Source organism: Anabrus simplex, chromosome 2, assembly GCF_040414725.1.
Source record: "Anabrus simplex isolate iqAnaSimp1 chromosome 2, ASM4041472v1, whole genome shotgun sequence".
Lineage (NCBI taxonomy): Eukaryota > Metazoa > Arthropoda > Insecta > Orthoptera > Tettigoniidae > Anabrus > Anabrus simplex.
This window is the reverse complement of record NC_090266.1, coordinates 858172942-858188596: the sequence shown is the minus strand read 5'-3', so window position 1 is coordinate 858188596 and position 15655 is coordinate 858172942. Positions and strand designations below refer to the sequence as shown.

Below are 15655 nucleotides of genomic sequence, written 5' to 3'. Positions count from 1 at the left end.
CAACCCCCCTCCCTTCATTGGATTTTCCGAGAATACCTGTTTCTTTGCTTTAACAGGAGGTTCCAAATACCAGTTTTTACGTCAGTAACATTTTACATTTCTTAGATATGCCCCAACTTGTCAGTCCTGTTTAACCATCGTTAATTAATTTTCCAAAAACAAAAAAATAAATGTTTCTGTATTTTTAAAGGAGATTCCATATACTAACTGTCTGGTCTGTAATATCTTCATTTTCTGAGTTATAAGTATCCTCATTAAAGACATTCAACCCCTTATTCACACTTTTCACCCCTCCTATTGGGATTTACAGAAAACAAAATAAATACATGTTCTTTCATTTTTAAAGGAGATTCTAAATATCAGTTTTTACATCTGCAAACTTTTGAAGTTTTGAGATATAGATACACTCATTTTTAGAATGCACCTCCCCCCTTTCACCACCCACTATTTGTTTTTTCTAAAAACAAAAAATTCATGTTTCTTTATTTATAAAGTAGATCCCAAATACCGATTTTCAGGTCTGTAATATCTTCAGTTTCTGAGATATAAGTATCCTCATTAAAGGCATTCAACCCATTTTTCACTCCTTTTCACCCCTCCTATTGGGATTTTCTGAAAACAAAACAATACATGTTTCTTTATTTTGAAAAGAGATTCTAAATACCAGTTTCTACGTCTGTAAACCTTTACAGTTTCGAGATATAGATACAGTCATTTTAAAAATTCACCCCCCTTTATTTGGATTTTCCCAAAACAAAAAAATATGTGCTTCTTTACTCTTAAATGAGGTTCCAAATTTAAATTTTTGAGACTGTAACATCTTCAGTTTTTGAGATAAACGTTTCCTCATAAAAAGTGTTCAACCCATCCCCCGCCCCTTTTCACCCCCCTTTTTATGGGATTTTCCGAAAACAAAAAATACGTGTTTCTTTATTTTCAAAGGAGATTCTAAGTACCAATTTTTACATCTGTAAACTTTTAAAGATTTGAGATATAGATACACTCATTGTAAAAATTCACCCCCCTTTCAACCCTCCACTCTCCTAGCCCTTCCCCGTCCCGTTGTTGCCATAAGACCTATCTGTGTCGGTGCGACTTAAAGCAAGTAGCAACCCTCCACTATTTGAATTTTCCAAAAACTAAAAGTACATGTTTCAGATGTGTAACATCTTCAGTTTCTGAGATATAAGGATCCTTATTAAAGGCATTCAACCATTTTTCACCTGTTTTTACCCCTCCTATTGGGATTTTCCAAAAACAAAAAAATATGTTTTTCTTTATTTTGAAAGTAGATTCTAAGTACCAATTTTTACATCTGTAAACTTTTATAGTTTTGAGATACAGATACATTTTAAAATTTCACCCCCATTTTCACCCCCCCCCCCCATTATTTGGATTTTTCAAAAACAGAAAGTACATGTTTGTTTATTTTTAAAGGAGATCCCAAATACCTTTCTTCAGATCTGTAATATCTTCAGTTTCTGAAATATAAGTATCCTCATTAAAGGCATTCAACCCATTTTTCACTCCTTTTCACCCCTCCTGTTGGGATTTTCCAAAAACAAAAAAATACGTGTTCCTTTATTTTTAAAGGGGGTTTCAAATTTAAATTTTTATGACTGTAACATCTTCAGTTTTTTGAGATATACGTCTCCTCATAAAAGGTGTTCAACCACGTTTCCCCCCCATTTCAACCCCGCCCCCTTCCTGGGATTTTCCGATAACAAAAAAATACGGGTTTCTTTATTTTTAATGGAGTTAGCAAATACCAATTTTTATTACTCTAAACCTTTAAGTTTTTGAGATATAGATATTCTCATTTTAAAAATTAACCCCCCTTTTCACCCTCTTAGCGACGGAATATCCAAAAATCCTCCCTTAGCGAGCACCTACATGCTAATAAGAATGTATCCCCAAAATTTCATTCCTCTATGTCCAGTAGTTTCGGCTCAGCAATGATGAATCAGTCAGTCAGTCACTCACTCTGTCTGTCTGTCTGTCTGTCTGTCTGTCTGTCTGTCTGTCTGTCTGTCTGTCTGTCTGTCTGTCTGTCTGTCTGTCTGTCTGTCTGTCTGTCTGTCTGTCTGTCTGTCTGTCTGTCTGTCTGTCTGTCTGTCTGTCAGTCAGTCAGTCAGTCAGTCAGGACAAGTTATTTTATATATATAGATAGCAGTGTTCAGCAAATTTTATGATTCAGTCATAATATGTTCGTTCAAAAAATATATATAGTATATCATTATTATGCCTGTATTTCTTATGTAAATGTTCTCTAAATGTAACAGGTGTGATAGTGAGAGCAGTGCACAGATTGGAAGCCCACCAGGTTACAGGAGAAGACAGCCATTTGTACCATACGCTCTGTGCAACAACACTGGGTCACGGCTTTGGTTTACCACCCATATAACCAACACTGACTAGTGAGTTCACTTTGTTTAATTCTAGTGCTGTTTGTACAAGAAATGGTCTTAAAAGGTTTGTTTATGACATTGTAGGCTTTTATTTCCAGTGTGTCTGAATATCCACTAACTGCACTGGAGGTGAATGAAAACTGGGTCAGTGTTCCTTCTGGTGCCACAGTTCCTTTCACCTTTGAAGGAAGAGGTAGGTTATACTTGCACATCTTACAAGGATCCATCCCATCATAGTGTAGTAAAATCTGGCAAATTTAATAATGTTGTTTGATTTACATCTCGCTAACTACTTTTTTACATTTTTGGAGACGCCTCTGGCAAATTTAATTTAAATCTGAATTAATACTTGTTGATAAAGCTTTCTTCAACTTACTCTAGATGGTAAATATAATATTTATCTCTTCTATTATTATTGTTCTTGTTCCTTTCGGTGAGTTACCGGGCGAGTTGGCCGTACGGTTAGGAGCGCGCAGCTGTGAGCTTGCATCCGGGAGATAGTGGGTTTGAATCCCACTGTTGGCAGCCCTGAAGATGGTTTTCCATGGTTTCCCATTTTCACACCAGGCAAATGCTGGGGCTGTACCTTAATTAAGGCCACAGCCACTTCCTTCCCATTCCTAGGCCTCTCCTATCCTATCGTCGCCATAAGACCTATCTGTGCCAGTGTGACGTAAAGCAAAAAAAAAAAAAAAAAAAATCACCACTGGAAGCTATTTCAAGTATGGTTGATTGCTGAATTTGAACTTTCTAGTCTTCCAGATATAATGACTAGTCAGCACATTGGCCATTGCTTAAATGTGCCTTGAATGATCCTCTGTTATTTCCATAAGAGTGTGACGTACCCATTCGGCCCACAGATGTTTGACAAAATTATAATGTGGCGGGTCACTTTAATATTAAAATAAATAAATCATATCTCATTGTTTCTCCATAAACAATATCCCATGGGCACCAGCCTTCAAGCTTATGGCTTGAAAATGAAAGTTGATAATTAATAATAATGATAATAATACGTAATGAGACTCAAAAAACTCGCAAGGGTGAGGTGACGAAACTCAAATCATTAAGTACACTAACTTGGAATTTAAGGATCATTAATAATAATTTCAGAACCTACAAATTAAAACAGCTATTTATTAGGATGAAAAACGTGACGTAACAGCGTATTAACGAAATCTGAACTTACGGAAGCAAAAGAAAAATTGAATGGAATTAACTAAGAAAATGAACTGTTGCGCGAAGACTTGCAGTAACTTATGCCATAAGCTCACCATATGTAGACTCTGTTGTCTTGAAGCTGATGATGGGTGGATCTCTCGTACCGACTGCCTCATCTGTTGTTGGATTCCAGTCCTACTTATGCTTTTCCTGCTTTTAACACTTCCTACTTTACTCCTTATATAAAGTCGTAATGAGTCCTAATTTTAAATGCAAAACCACCATGGGTTATGTTCATGGAGAGAATACACTTATATTCTTCCGTATTACGGAACAGTAGTGTAGCTAAATTCATAATAAAAGCTCTCCTTCCCTATACTAGTCAAAACCGGTCTCCCATTGACTACCTCTCGTGATTGAGATAAGTCCCAATGAGAGTAACTTTTGAGTAGTATCCTACGGTACTACTCAGATGCGAAGTGAACTAAGTTAAAATCTTCTCCGATGTGCAGACGTAGAATCGTAGTAAGAGTGTCTTCCAAGAGTGTCTCAGTGTCTAAGAGTGAGAATAAAAATGTCCTCCCCAGCTCTTGTCTTCGAAGTATATCAGTTCAAAAGTCTCCTTCCATCAGCCATATCACATGGTCCAGTAAGTTTCGAGGTCTCATCCCTTCTCCTATGTTTTGCTGTGAATCCATCACGTTGCTTCATTACGTTCATTCACATCGGCTGAACTTTCCCGTTGAAATAAAGCGTCAGGTAGCAAAGTTCGAAAAGTGGGCGTTTATAATGTATCAACTGTCTCTTCATGAGGTAGAGAGGGTAAGGTCTCTCGTAACCTAGATGACGTACTTTTCCTGGAAATGGGCTGAAATTAGTCTGCTGACTCTGCTCACCTCACAACGGCTATTGGAAATTTTACTGCAAGTTAGTAATATGAATGATGTTGAAATACTTTACCCAATTATTTGTTCGTTCAGAATACGTTATAGCCGCGATACAAAGAAATGAAATGATGATTGAAATGGATGATAAAACCCTTAAAAATGACCTATTAGTGATTAAATATATACATCTTATCAATTAATTATATAGTTCAATAATTGAAAACATGCAGTGATGTCCCAAACCTCACATTCGCCCCTCTGAGCCTGAAACAAGTAGCACTTCCATTGATGGCTCACACCTAGACTTTGCCACTTACATTTCACTTGTTTTCAAAACAACTGTACATTCATTCATTACTGTATACAACATAACAATATTTTACAAAATTACAACTTGATGATTCCACCTACAACGTAATAACAAATAATATATAACACTTCAAAAATTCCTTTAAAAACACAATATTACAACTTAGCGAGTTTCTGATGTCTCACATTTTCTCAAATGTTCATCATCTCTTGCTGATTTCATGAATCCAGTGTGTACAACACTCGACCATTCAATTTAGATCTGTACAAAATTTACACAAACAAAATGCATCGTATTACTCTTTCAAGTATTTACACGTTCTTGCTGTATGACTATCACTTCACACGCGCTAACACATTCACGTGGTTTTAGCCTAGGGTAAAATTATTGCAAGTCTTTATGAAGACATCATATAGTGTACGGGTAATTTACAAATCTTAAACTGCAATATTAATGATCCTCGTTATATTAAGTCAAATACTAGATTACCCATACATGGCATTACATAAAGAGAACAGATGTAACCTTGGTAATGAATTCGTGTCAATCGTATACACACACATCGTGTAGCAAGCAAAACAAAACTTGGGAAACTCCACCTTCCAGAGAGCGGTCACTCCACGCTGCGACAGGTGTATATTATATAAGAGATAAGCATGGCCTGGCCCACTGACCAATATTCCAGCTCTACGGAAAGTTCTTCGGACTCGTAATATATTTACGGAGACTCCTAATGTTGTACGAACCGAGTAAAATGCAATCGCCGTCAGATAATTTATAAGCACAAGGTCCTAGTTTCTTATGTATACAATAAGGTCCTTGATATAAAAGGAAAAACTTTTTTGTGACTTTATCTTCACTGTTAGATAACGTGGGAACTCTCAAAAGAACAAGGTCACCTAACTCAAATTCATCCAGTACCTTACGTTTTTGCTGCTTCTTTTGAAGGTTGCCAGCTTTTACTAGGTTTTCTCTGGCCGATCTAACATAAAATTCAGCGTTACGCTGTGGCACCTCAGTAACACCCAATACTCTCACCAATTCATTTTGTGGCTTAGTACCGAAATGGACTTGCAAAGGTGTCAGTCTAGTGCTTTCGTGCTGTACGTCATTGATCCATGTCTCAATAAGTGATAATTGCGCTACCCAAGCAGAATGCCTCTCATGTACTAGTGACCTAAATATACGCGCCAGTTCCTTCATCACCCGTTCACACATGTTCCCCTGAGGATTTCTGATCGATGAATGGACCTCAATACCTAATTCATTAATTACGGCTTTTCACTTCTTCGATGTAAATTGTGGTCCACTGTCAGACAGTATTCTCTGAGGAGTACCTAATTCTGGGGCATACTTCTCTTGGATTATACAACTACAGGATTTTCCTGTTGCTTTCCTCATAGGGTTTAATCTGACCAATTTAGAAAAAGCGTCTATCAAAACAAAAATATATTGAAAGCCGTATTGCCATTTTACAAAGGGACCGAAAATGTCGATACACACCAAGTCACCAGATTTTTCTGCAATTACTGCCTAACGAGGTCCCTCTAAATAACGGTTCGGTATCTTACTTCTCTGACATAGATCACAAGTGGCAAGAACCTTTCTGATTTCTCTTCCCATCTTGTCCCAGATAAAATGTTGTTGGATTTAAAACAGAACCTTATTAGCACCATAATGCCCTAATTCCCTGTGGATGAAGCAAATTAACTCCACACGTAGCGATTTGGGTACACAAATAGCCCATTTATGTTCGCTACATTTTCTAGCTAGAAATCCGTCTAACAATTTAAAAACGTGTCTGCCGCGAGTCACAGTAACCTGCTCACCTCCCTGAAGTACAGACAAAGGTTCCCTACATTCTTCATCCACAGACTGTTCCACCAACAGGTTGCGTAATCTGTTTAGAGCAGGCTTATTGTCCTTACTAAGGCATGCTCAAATTAAAATGCCTTCCTGTGTTTTCAGGAAACTTCCTTCATCACACAATTTCTGATCTCTGGACAACAGATCAGTAAGGACATTGTCTTTTCCTTTTATATGCACTACAGAAAAATCGTACTCCTGTAAGGCCAGTATCCACCTACTAACCCTATTGGATGATAGCTTACATGTAGGTATAAATGAAAGAGCATGATGATCATTCCTAATCTCAAATTTTACACCTAAAACATACATTCTAAATTTACTTAAGGAATACACAGTAGCTAGGAATTCAACCTTGGTAATGGAATACCGTTTCTCCGGTCCACTTAAACCTCTAGACGCTAATGACACAATTCCTAAGTCTCCGTTGACATCCTCTTGACATAATACTCCAGCCATATCATCAATAAAAACTGTGGCGAAATCGCCTGCCACATCACCTAATGCAATATTTAATGCTCTAATTAAGGCTGCAGAACTTGTCTTCGTCCTGTAGGGAACGCGCTGAAACTGATACAAGCTGTACTTATGACTAAATGCTGTTAAAGGCCTGTCCTCTACTCTTAAAGGAATCTGCCAAAAACTACTACTTAAATCAACAGATAGAAACCATTTTTAACCCTGAAAGCCTTGAATTAATTCTTCAATTGTCTGCGATTTTAACTGGTCAGCACAAATACGTCTATTCATATTTCGCGCGTCAATGCAAAGTCTGACGCCCCCATCAGTCTTAGGCACAACGATTAAAGAATTTAAATACTGGCTATTAGACACTTCAATAATCCCATCAGCTAACATAGCTTGTATTTGATCGTCAACTGCCTTGGCATATTTGTGTGGGATAGCATACCATGGCCTGCTGAAAGGACTGTCATCCAGCACTGAAAAATGAATGTTCATAAACATCTCAGCGTGTTCACATAACACTGCCAACAGTTCGTCCCTCTGAACTTCCTCTAATTTACTGTTACTCGCAGCTTCAAATAAGGCATCCTTCTGATCCTCTCTCAACCACAACTGGCATAAATTAAACCCCTGACTGGGTTTCTCCTCATATCTAGAAACCTCAATAACACTCCACGTAACACAAACATTCGTTTTTCTCTGAATTTCATCCTTCAGTTCGAGTTTGACATACTTATTATCCCACCTCAGATTTACCGTTGCCTCTTTGTAATCTAACTGAGCCGATTTCAAAGTCAGCCAGTCACATCCCAAGATGAGATCAAATACCAGGTGAGGAATAACCCAACATACCTGTACTGAAATAAAACCCTCTATACAAATCGGCACCACAACCTGCTTGCATATTTGTTTCGACTTTTTACCAACAGCTTTAATAATGAATGTAGACTTAACAGGCATCTCTTCCATCATAATACCCTGTTTAACTAAAGAGTCATACCAATCTGAACTAATACACGATTTCTGACTTCCTGTATCAATTAACGCATTAACATACACCCCCCCCCCCCCAAATTTCTAATTGAACCACAGGATTAACCACTTCATCACCCGAATCTAAATAATTATGATCTGGTTCACACATAAGATCTTCCTTAACGTCCAGGTCATATGGCTATAGTTTCATAACTCAGTTCCTAACTACTTCCTGGTAAGGCTGGAATTCTGACCCATCATTACAGTCTGCATTTAGTTTAAAGCTTGCGATCGTGTACCTACACTTGGCTCGTTAGTAACTTGTCCTCTGACTTGTTGGGCATTTCCCGTTCTATTTTCAGGTGCTCCACCCCTACCGTTATTTCTTGGCTGAAACTGATTACGATTCTCGTAGTTTGGCTTTCTCCTATTGTCCCTTAGTTCACTATGAGGAACAAAATTATGTGAGGTTCCTGTTCTATGCCCAATGTTTCCAAGTGCATCAAAACTCCCTAATAACTGCTCCATTTCCTGAATAGTTTTAATACTTTGCATACACGCTGCTTTGCATACCCTGTCTGAAAAATATCGTAACAGTAATCTGACTACATCTGAATCAGCCGTGATTCCGTCTAAATTCTGGCAAATCATAACATGTGACAAGAAATACTCAGTCATAGAGACGCCTTCATTACGTTTGAATTTCCCTAATACTACCCTTTCTCTTTCACGGCTTTGAACGTTTTTGTTCCGGTATTTGTCTGTGAACTTTGTCTTAAATTCCTTCAGACTTTTCATGTTACTTTTATAGACTGAAAACCAGGAACGCGTCTCTCCCACAAAAGCATGATCAGTAATGTCGATCGCCTCTTCCCAGTCCATAAATCCCTCCTCAATCCGTTTCCCAAACCGTTTTGCTACCATTTTTCAGAAATTCTAGTGGGTTAGTTTGTTTCCCATTGAACTTCGGTAATTCGATTTCCTCACTGTAAATCCCTCCATGACTTTGCCTCTCAGTGTTACCTTGCCTTTCTCTTACTTCTCGTCGTATGCGTGCTGCCATCGCTATGCGGTTCTCTATATCTTTATCTCTTCTTTCAATTTCATTCACTACAATGTTCTGTTTTTCTTTCAATGTCTTAATTTCCACTGTATTGCCTTCTACCATTGCAAACTTTTCTCTTTGTTCCCTAGTGTTGTCTTCTATCATACATTTAACGGTATCAATGTTGTTTTGTACCTGTTCCTTAAATTCTCTTTTTTCTTCCTTTTGGGTCTCAACTTTATTATTAATACTTGTCACCTGTGTCTCTAACTCGTTTCTGGTGTTGTTGCTTTCTTTTTCCATTAATCCCAACAACTCACTCCTCTGCTCTACAAATTTCTTTTCTACCTCTTTTTTGTTTTGCTTAGTTGTCTCTTTCTGTTCCTCTATCTGCTTGTTAAATCTTTCATTTTGCTTAAATAATTCTTGTAATTGTTTGCTATGTTCATCCATCCTTTTATTAGCTTCGACCTTGTGTTCATTCAATGCCTTACTTAATTCTCGTTTAGTTTGTTCTACTTCATTTTTAGTTTCTGATTTAGTTTGTTCCAATTCCTTTTTTAATTTCATTTTTTATTTCAGATTTATTTTGTTGCATTTCATTTTTTATTTCAGATTTATTTTGTTCCATTTCATTTTTTATTTCAGATTTACCATCCTCTATCTTACTTAACATTAACTCCATCATTTCAAGTAACTGATTATTACTACTCTCAATGTTAGGGCTAACCTCCGCCTCGCCCCCCATCGTACTATCGTCTGAATCTAATGTAACTTCATCATTCCTACTCTTATTTCCTTCGCTATCTTCGCTCCTATTATCAGTTTCCTCCCCTACACATTTATCTACCTCTTCCTTAGAATTACTTAAAGTATTACCCTTCAGCACGTGCCCACTATGCAGCATCATGTCTTTCTCCTCTTGCTCAGCCATGCTACCCCCAAAATCAAACACACAAGAAAAATATACTGTGGATACACAACAGTTACCCCCAAACTACTGATTTTATCCTTCTATACCAGTACTTAATGATTTACGAGCCCCACAGTTGCGGCAACAATGTGTGACGTACCCACTCGGCCCACAGATGTTTGACAAAATTATTACGTGGCGGGTCACTTTAATATTGAAATAAATAAATCATATCTCATTGTTTCTCCATAAACAATATCCCATGGGCGCCAGCCTTCAAGCTTATGGCTTGAAAATGAAAGTTGATAATTAATAATAATAATAATAATAATAATAATAATAATAATAATAATACATAATGAGACTCAAAAAACTCCCAGGGGTGAGGTGACGAAACACAAATCATTAAGTACACCAACTTGGAATTTAAGGATCATTAATAATAATTTCAGAACCTACAAATTAAAACAGCTATTTATTAGGATGAAAAACGTGATGTAATAGCGTATTAACGAAATCTGAACTTACGGAAGCAAAAGAAAAATTGAATGGAATTAACTCTAAGAAAATGAACTGTTGCGCGAAGACTTGCAGTAACTTATGCCATAAGCTCACCATATGTAGACTCTGTTGTCTTGAAGCTGATGATGGGTGGATCTCTCGTACCGACTGCCTCATCTGTTGTTGGATTCCAGTCCTACTTATGCTTTTCCTGCTTTTAACACTTCCTACTTTACTCCTTACATAAAGTCGTAATGAGTCCTAATTTTAAATGCAAAACCACCAAGGGTTATGTTCATGGAGAGAATACACTTGTATTCTTCCATATTACGGAACAGTAGTGTAGCTAAATTCATAATAAAAGCTCTCCTTCCCTGTACTAGTCAAAACCGGTCTCCCATTGACTACCTCCCGTGATTGAGAGTAAGTCCCAATGAGAGTAACTTTTGAGTAGTATCCTACGGTACTACTCAGATGCGAAGTGAACTAAGTTAAAATCTTCTCCGATGTGCAGACGTAGAATCGTAGTAAGAGTGTCTTCCAAGAGTGTCTCAGTGTCTAAGAGTGAGAATAAAAATGTCCTCCCCAGCTCTTGTCTTCGAAGTATATCGGTTCAAAAGTCTCCTTCCATCAGCTATATCACATGGTCCAGTAAGATTTGAGGTCTCATCCCTTCTCCTATGTTTTGCTGTGAATCCATCACGTTGCTTCATTACGTTCATTCACATAGGCTGAACTTTCCCGTTGAAATAAAGCGTCAGGTAGCGAAGTTCGAAAAGTGGGCGTTTATAATGTATCAACTGTCTCTTCATGAGGTAGAGAGGGTAAGGTCTCTCGTAACCTAGATGATGTACTTTTCCTGGAAATGGGCTGAAATTAGCCTGCTGACTCTGGTCACCTTACAACGGCTATTGGAAAATTTACTGCAAGTTATTAATATGAATGATGTTGAAATACGTTACCCAGTTATTTGGTCATTCAGAATACGTTATAGCCGCGATACAAAGAAATGAAATGATGATTGTAATGGATGATAAAACCCTATATATATATCAATTTAAAAATGACCTATTAGTGATGAAATATATACATCTTATCAATTAATTATATAGTTCAGTAATTGAAAACTTGCAGTGATGTCCCAAACATCACAAGAGTACCTTTTGATACTTAGTCTGCATCAAAGTTTACAGGGAAATAATATAGAATTTTCATTTTGAAAATAAACCCAGTTCTTGTGTTAATGTGTGGTGTGTATAAATTGTTAATTTATAGTAGTATGTCACCACTTTCAAAATTTAGGGATTACATATGGAAACTGTTCATTTTTTTATGTTAAAAATTAAACAAGTTTGAAAATGATAAAATTCTTTACAATGTTAAAATTTTCGGTATAAATTGTAAATAAGGAATATTTTAGTGTGTTGTCCTAAGCGTTCAACTACACCATGGTGTACTTTTCCACTTCTTTTCTTTAATGTACTAATAAATTTACTGACATAGGTCTCCCGCATCTAAGTACTCTCAAATAGTGTATATTTTTGTGCACTAAAATTTTGTATATGCAAGATTCTTTAGGTTTTCTACTACTTGACCAAGTTTCATAAAAATCTGAGATGGTTGGGAAGAATAAGTCTTTTTCAGGATGATGCAGCTTTGGATTCCCTCCCTTTTGATTAACCCATTTATGCCCAGCGGGTCGTTTGCGACCCACCCGAAAGAAAAAATTCTGCCGAGCGTATTTTTTGTTGTTTTGCATTGATAGCGCATTCAGTGTGTGTAGTAAGATTGCCCGCACTGCCATGGCTTGGTTGGAACAGCTTTCCCGCCACAACGCAGATGCTGCGCGGCAGCTAGTTGAGTCATGGTGGAATCTGCATCGCGCTCTCGCTGTTATTGCTAAGTAGAGTGGATAAAAGTTTTAAAATGTAGTGTTCAGTGTGTTGATGTTGTTTGGAGATATCTGACGCATCTTTAGATGCCTTTACTATTTCAATATGTCAATTCATTCTTACAATACACCACGAATAACATTGTGTGGGTCGCAAACGACCCGCTGGGCACAAACCACAGAACAATAGTACTTTAGCGCATTTTTGCATTTAGATGATTACAACACAAGGGATTGGCAGAAAATGTTCTAAATTAGTGTTTTTGAAACAATATCAACCATTCGGAGCACATTTAAGTCGTCCATTCATTAACTAATTAGCAAATTACAGTTTTTAAATATTTATTTCGTCTTTTTCAGGCGAAAAAATTTAACTACTACTGAAATTCTGTCAGAGCTTGAGTTATTGACTACCAGAGATATTCCTGGAACATTAGTGGATGTTTTTATCACTCCACCGGATGATAAGCCTATTCGGGCGACGAAGATGATTGCTGCAATCCAGACAAAATGAGTGGGTCACAACTAGGGACTGAAGCACAAGACTATTTATCAAGGTGCAAAAGCTAACGAAAAACGCTCTAAAGATGTTGACTTAGGGGAAAGCGTTGTTTTGGAATTCTGCGATGGATTATCTGAGTTTTACCCCAGTGTATGCTTCTCTTTTTACCGCGATAAAATTTTTACTTGCTCAAAGTTGTTGTCGGAGTTAAAAAAGAGGAATGCGATGCACTGGCACAGTTCGGGCTAACCGGGTGGAGGGTTGCCCATTGCCAGACAAGAAGACGATAATAAAAAAGAAAGGGGATACTTTGATAGTGCAGTTGACAAAGAAGACCAAATAGTGGCTGTGACATGGAAAGACAACAACGTTGTGAACATCCTGTCAAACGAGCATGGCGTAGAACCTGTTGAAGAAGCTGGGCGGTACTCATTCATACAGAAAAAAACCTGTGAAGATAACTCAGCCACATTTTGTTTCTAAGTACAACAAGAACATGGGAGGAGTAGAACAAACAGAAAACAATGTATCTACTTTCCGCATCAGCATAAGAGGCAAAATATAGTATATGCCAATTCTGCTCTGGCTTCTAGACGTTGTGGTGAGCAAAGCTTGGATTTTGTCGAAATCTCACGGCATGAAGCTTGACGCCTTGGCGTTCCGACGATTCATTGTGACCAGCTTGTTAGAGAAGTATGGAACCCCTCCTAGCAATGTTAACACGAGTACACCAGTGACTGATGCCATGCAGGAAAGCCACGGTAGTCATCTTCTGGTGGACAATCAGCCGTCGCGTCTGCAAAAGTAAAACTGTCCAAGCATGCCAAAGATGTGCTGTTGCCTTACACCATTATTGTTTTAGAGAATTCCACAAGAAGTAAAGTGCACTGTGTAAATGAGAACGTGTTTTTAGCTTCGTAGCTTTAGTAATTTTGACTGATTCAGTTTTTTATGCAAGACACAATGTTTTATAATAATGATCCCAAAGCCTGCTGTGCCATTTCAGTACCGAGTATTCAAAGGAATGTGTAAGACTGACTAGGAAACTCGACTGATAGTCTATTTTATATTCTTAATGTTAGATGTTAATGTTAAATTTTGATACTCTTTACATTTTTAGGAGAGATTCCTTCTTATGGCATTTAGTGAAGAGCGACTTCTTATTAGCATTTTCTATGTGCTTTATAATACTTGCCTCTGTAGTAGATATGTCATTTTCATTTTTAACTAATAATGAGTCATAAATTACACCTGTTGTTCTTCTTTTATCATTAAAAATATACCATGATGAACCCAAACATGAAAATACTCAAAGCCCATGTTGGAGATATGCCCCTGGGGTCCATGCCCAGTGGGTCGTTTACGACCCAAGCTATAATTTTTAAACAAAAACAACAAATATTTTTAAAACAATTTTCGGGGCATTTTTGGACATAAATAAACTGATTCCAGTAGTTAAAACCATAAAATTCGAAAAAAAAATTCTTGGGCATAAATGGGTTAACATCCTAGTACTTTGCATGCCTTTCCAGAACTATATCATGGCATACTGTTATCTGGGACTTTTACATCTTGCCACTCTATTCCTTAAACGATTAATTATGCAAACAGGCACACAGGAAAACTTAAATTTATTTTTGAAAAACCCTCAAAACTGTACAATTTTTTTTTCAAATATACCGTAACAAAAGTGGCGTGCACTAAACCCCATCTATCCCAGTGCTGCTGGGGCAAAGAATTTTGTATTTGCATTTTCTTATTCTTCTGCAGAATGCTATTTATCAAGTTTAAAAAACTGCAAACAGCAAAGTCAAGCCAGGTGCAGCTGTCTCGACAATCCGCTTGCTCACAGCAGTTCAGCACTGTCTGGCGACCTGGATTCCTTTGCCAGCACGAAAGAGAGCTAACCCAGCGAAATTCGAGTCGTTGTGGTGAAGCAGGCGCTTGAAACCTCCCTGTCCTGGGGGTGGGTGTGGGTTGTGTGCCACCCTCAACATTGAGAGCGTCTTACGGCGACAGGCCAGCTAGCCTGGGTAAGGTACCATATTTACTCATGTATTAGACCCCCTCTTGGCTTTTCGATATGAAGAAAATGAAAAGAAAAGAAAAAAAAAAATCGCATACAAGACCCCCAATGTAATTCATCAGAGAACAACATCGATTCCGTTTCGAAGCAGCTACAAGCCTTATGCAACACTCATGACATTACACAAATTTTTGAATAGTTTCGTGCATACGATCCATGCAATGAAAACACGTGTCGAAGTCATGCGGTACATCTGTATTTCATAGTTAAGAAATGTCTGCCTTCGAAGTGTAGGCCTACTGCAGCTCTGATGACGTCACACAAATAGGTGAATAGTTCCGTGTCCGACCCATGCATTGCAAGCACACATCAGTCATGTATATATGTCTGTGTTTCGTAGTTAAGAATGTGCGCCAGTGTAATGGTCAGCACAATTACCTGCCGTTCTCGGGAGCCTGAGTTTGATTCCCTGTACCATATTCCCAGAGATTTATGAATGGCAGGAAGGTTGATTTGCGGCAAAAATGGTACATGCAACTCCCTTCCACTGAGGGCCTGTCTAAAAAAGAGCTGCACCACCTCGGGATGAAGAAACGAGTTTACTTTAGCCAAGAAATATTCACGATTGTTGCTAGGCATATTAATATAGGCAGATGAGATCGCTGACAAAGTGATCGTTTAATATCTCGCAACTCGGACCAATAT

The 15655-nt window shown here is 37.8% G+C and overlaps 1 protein-coding gene across 1 annotated transcript in view; it reads left to right on the top strand.

The window, feature by feature from the left end:
• Vps13D (vacuolar protein sorting 13D) overlaps positions 1–15655 on the top strand; it is an 866734-nt gene that overhangs the window by 556543 nt on the left and 294536 nt on the right. Inside the window, 2 exon segments of the mRNA XM_068226303.1 lie at positions 2283–2417; positions 2507–2601. Coding sequence (XP_068082404.1) covers positions 2283–2417; positions 2507–2601 — 230 coding nt within the window.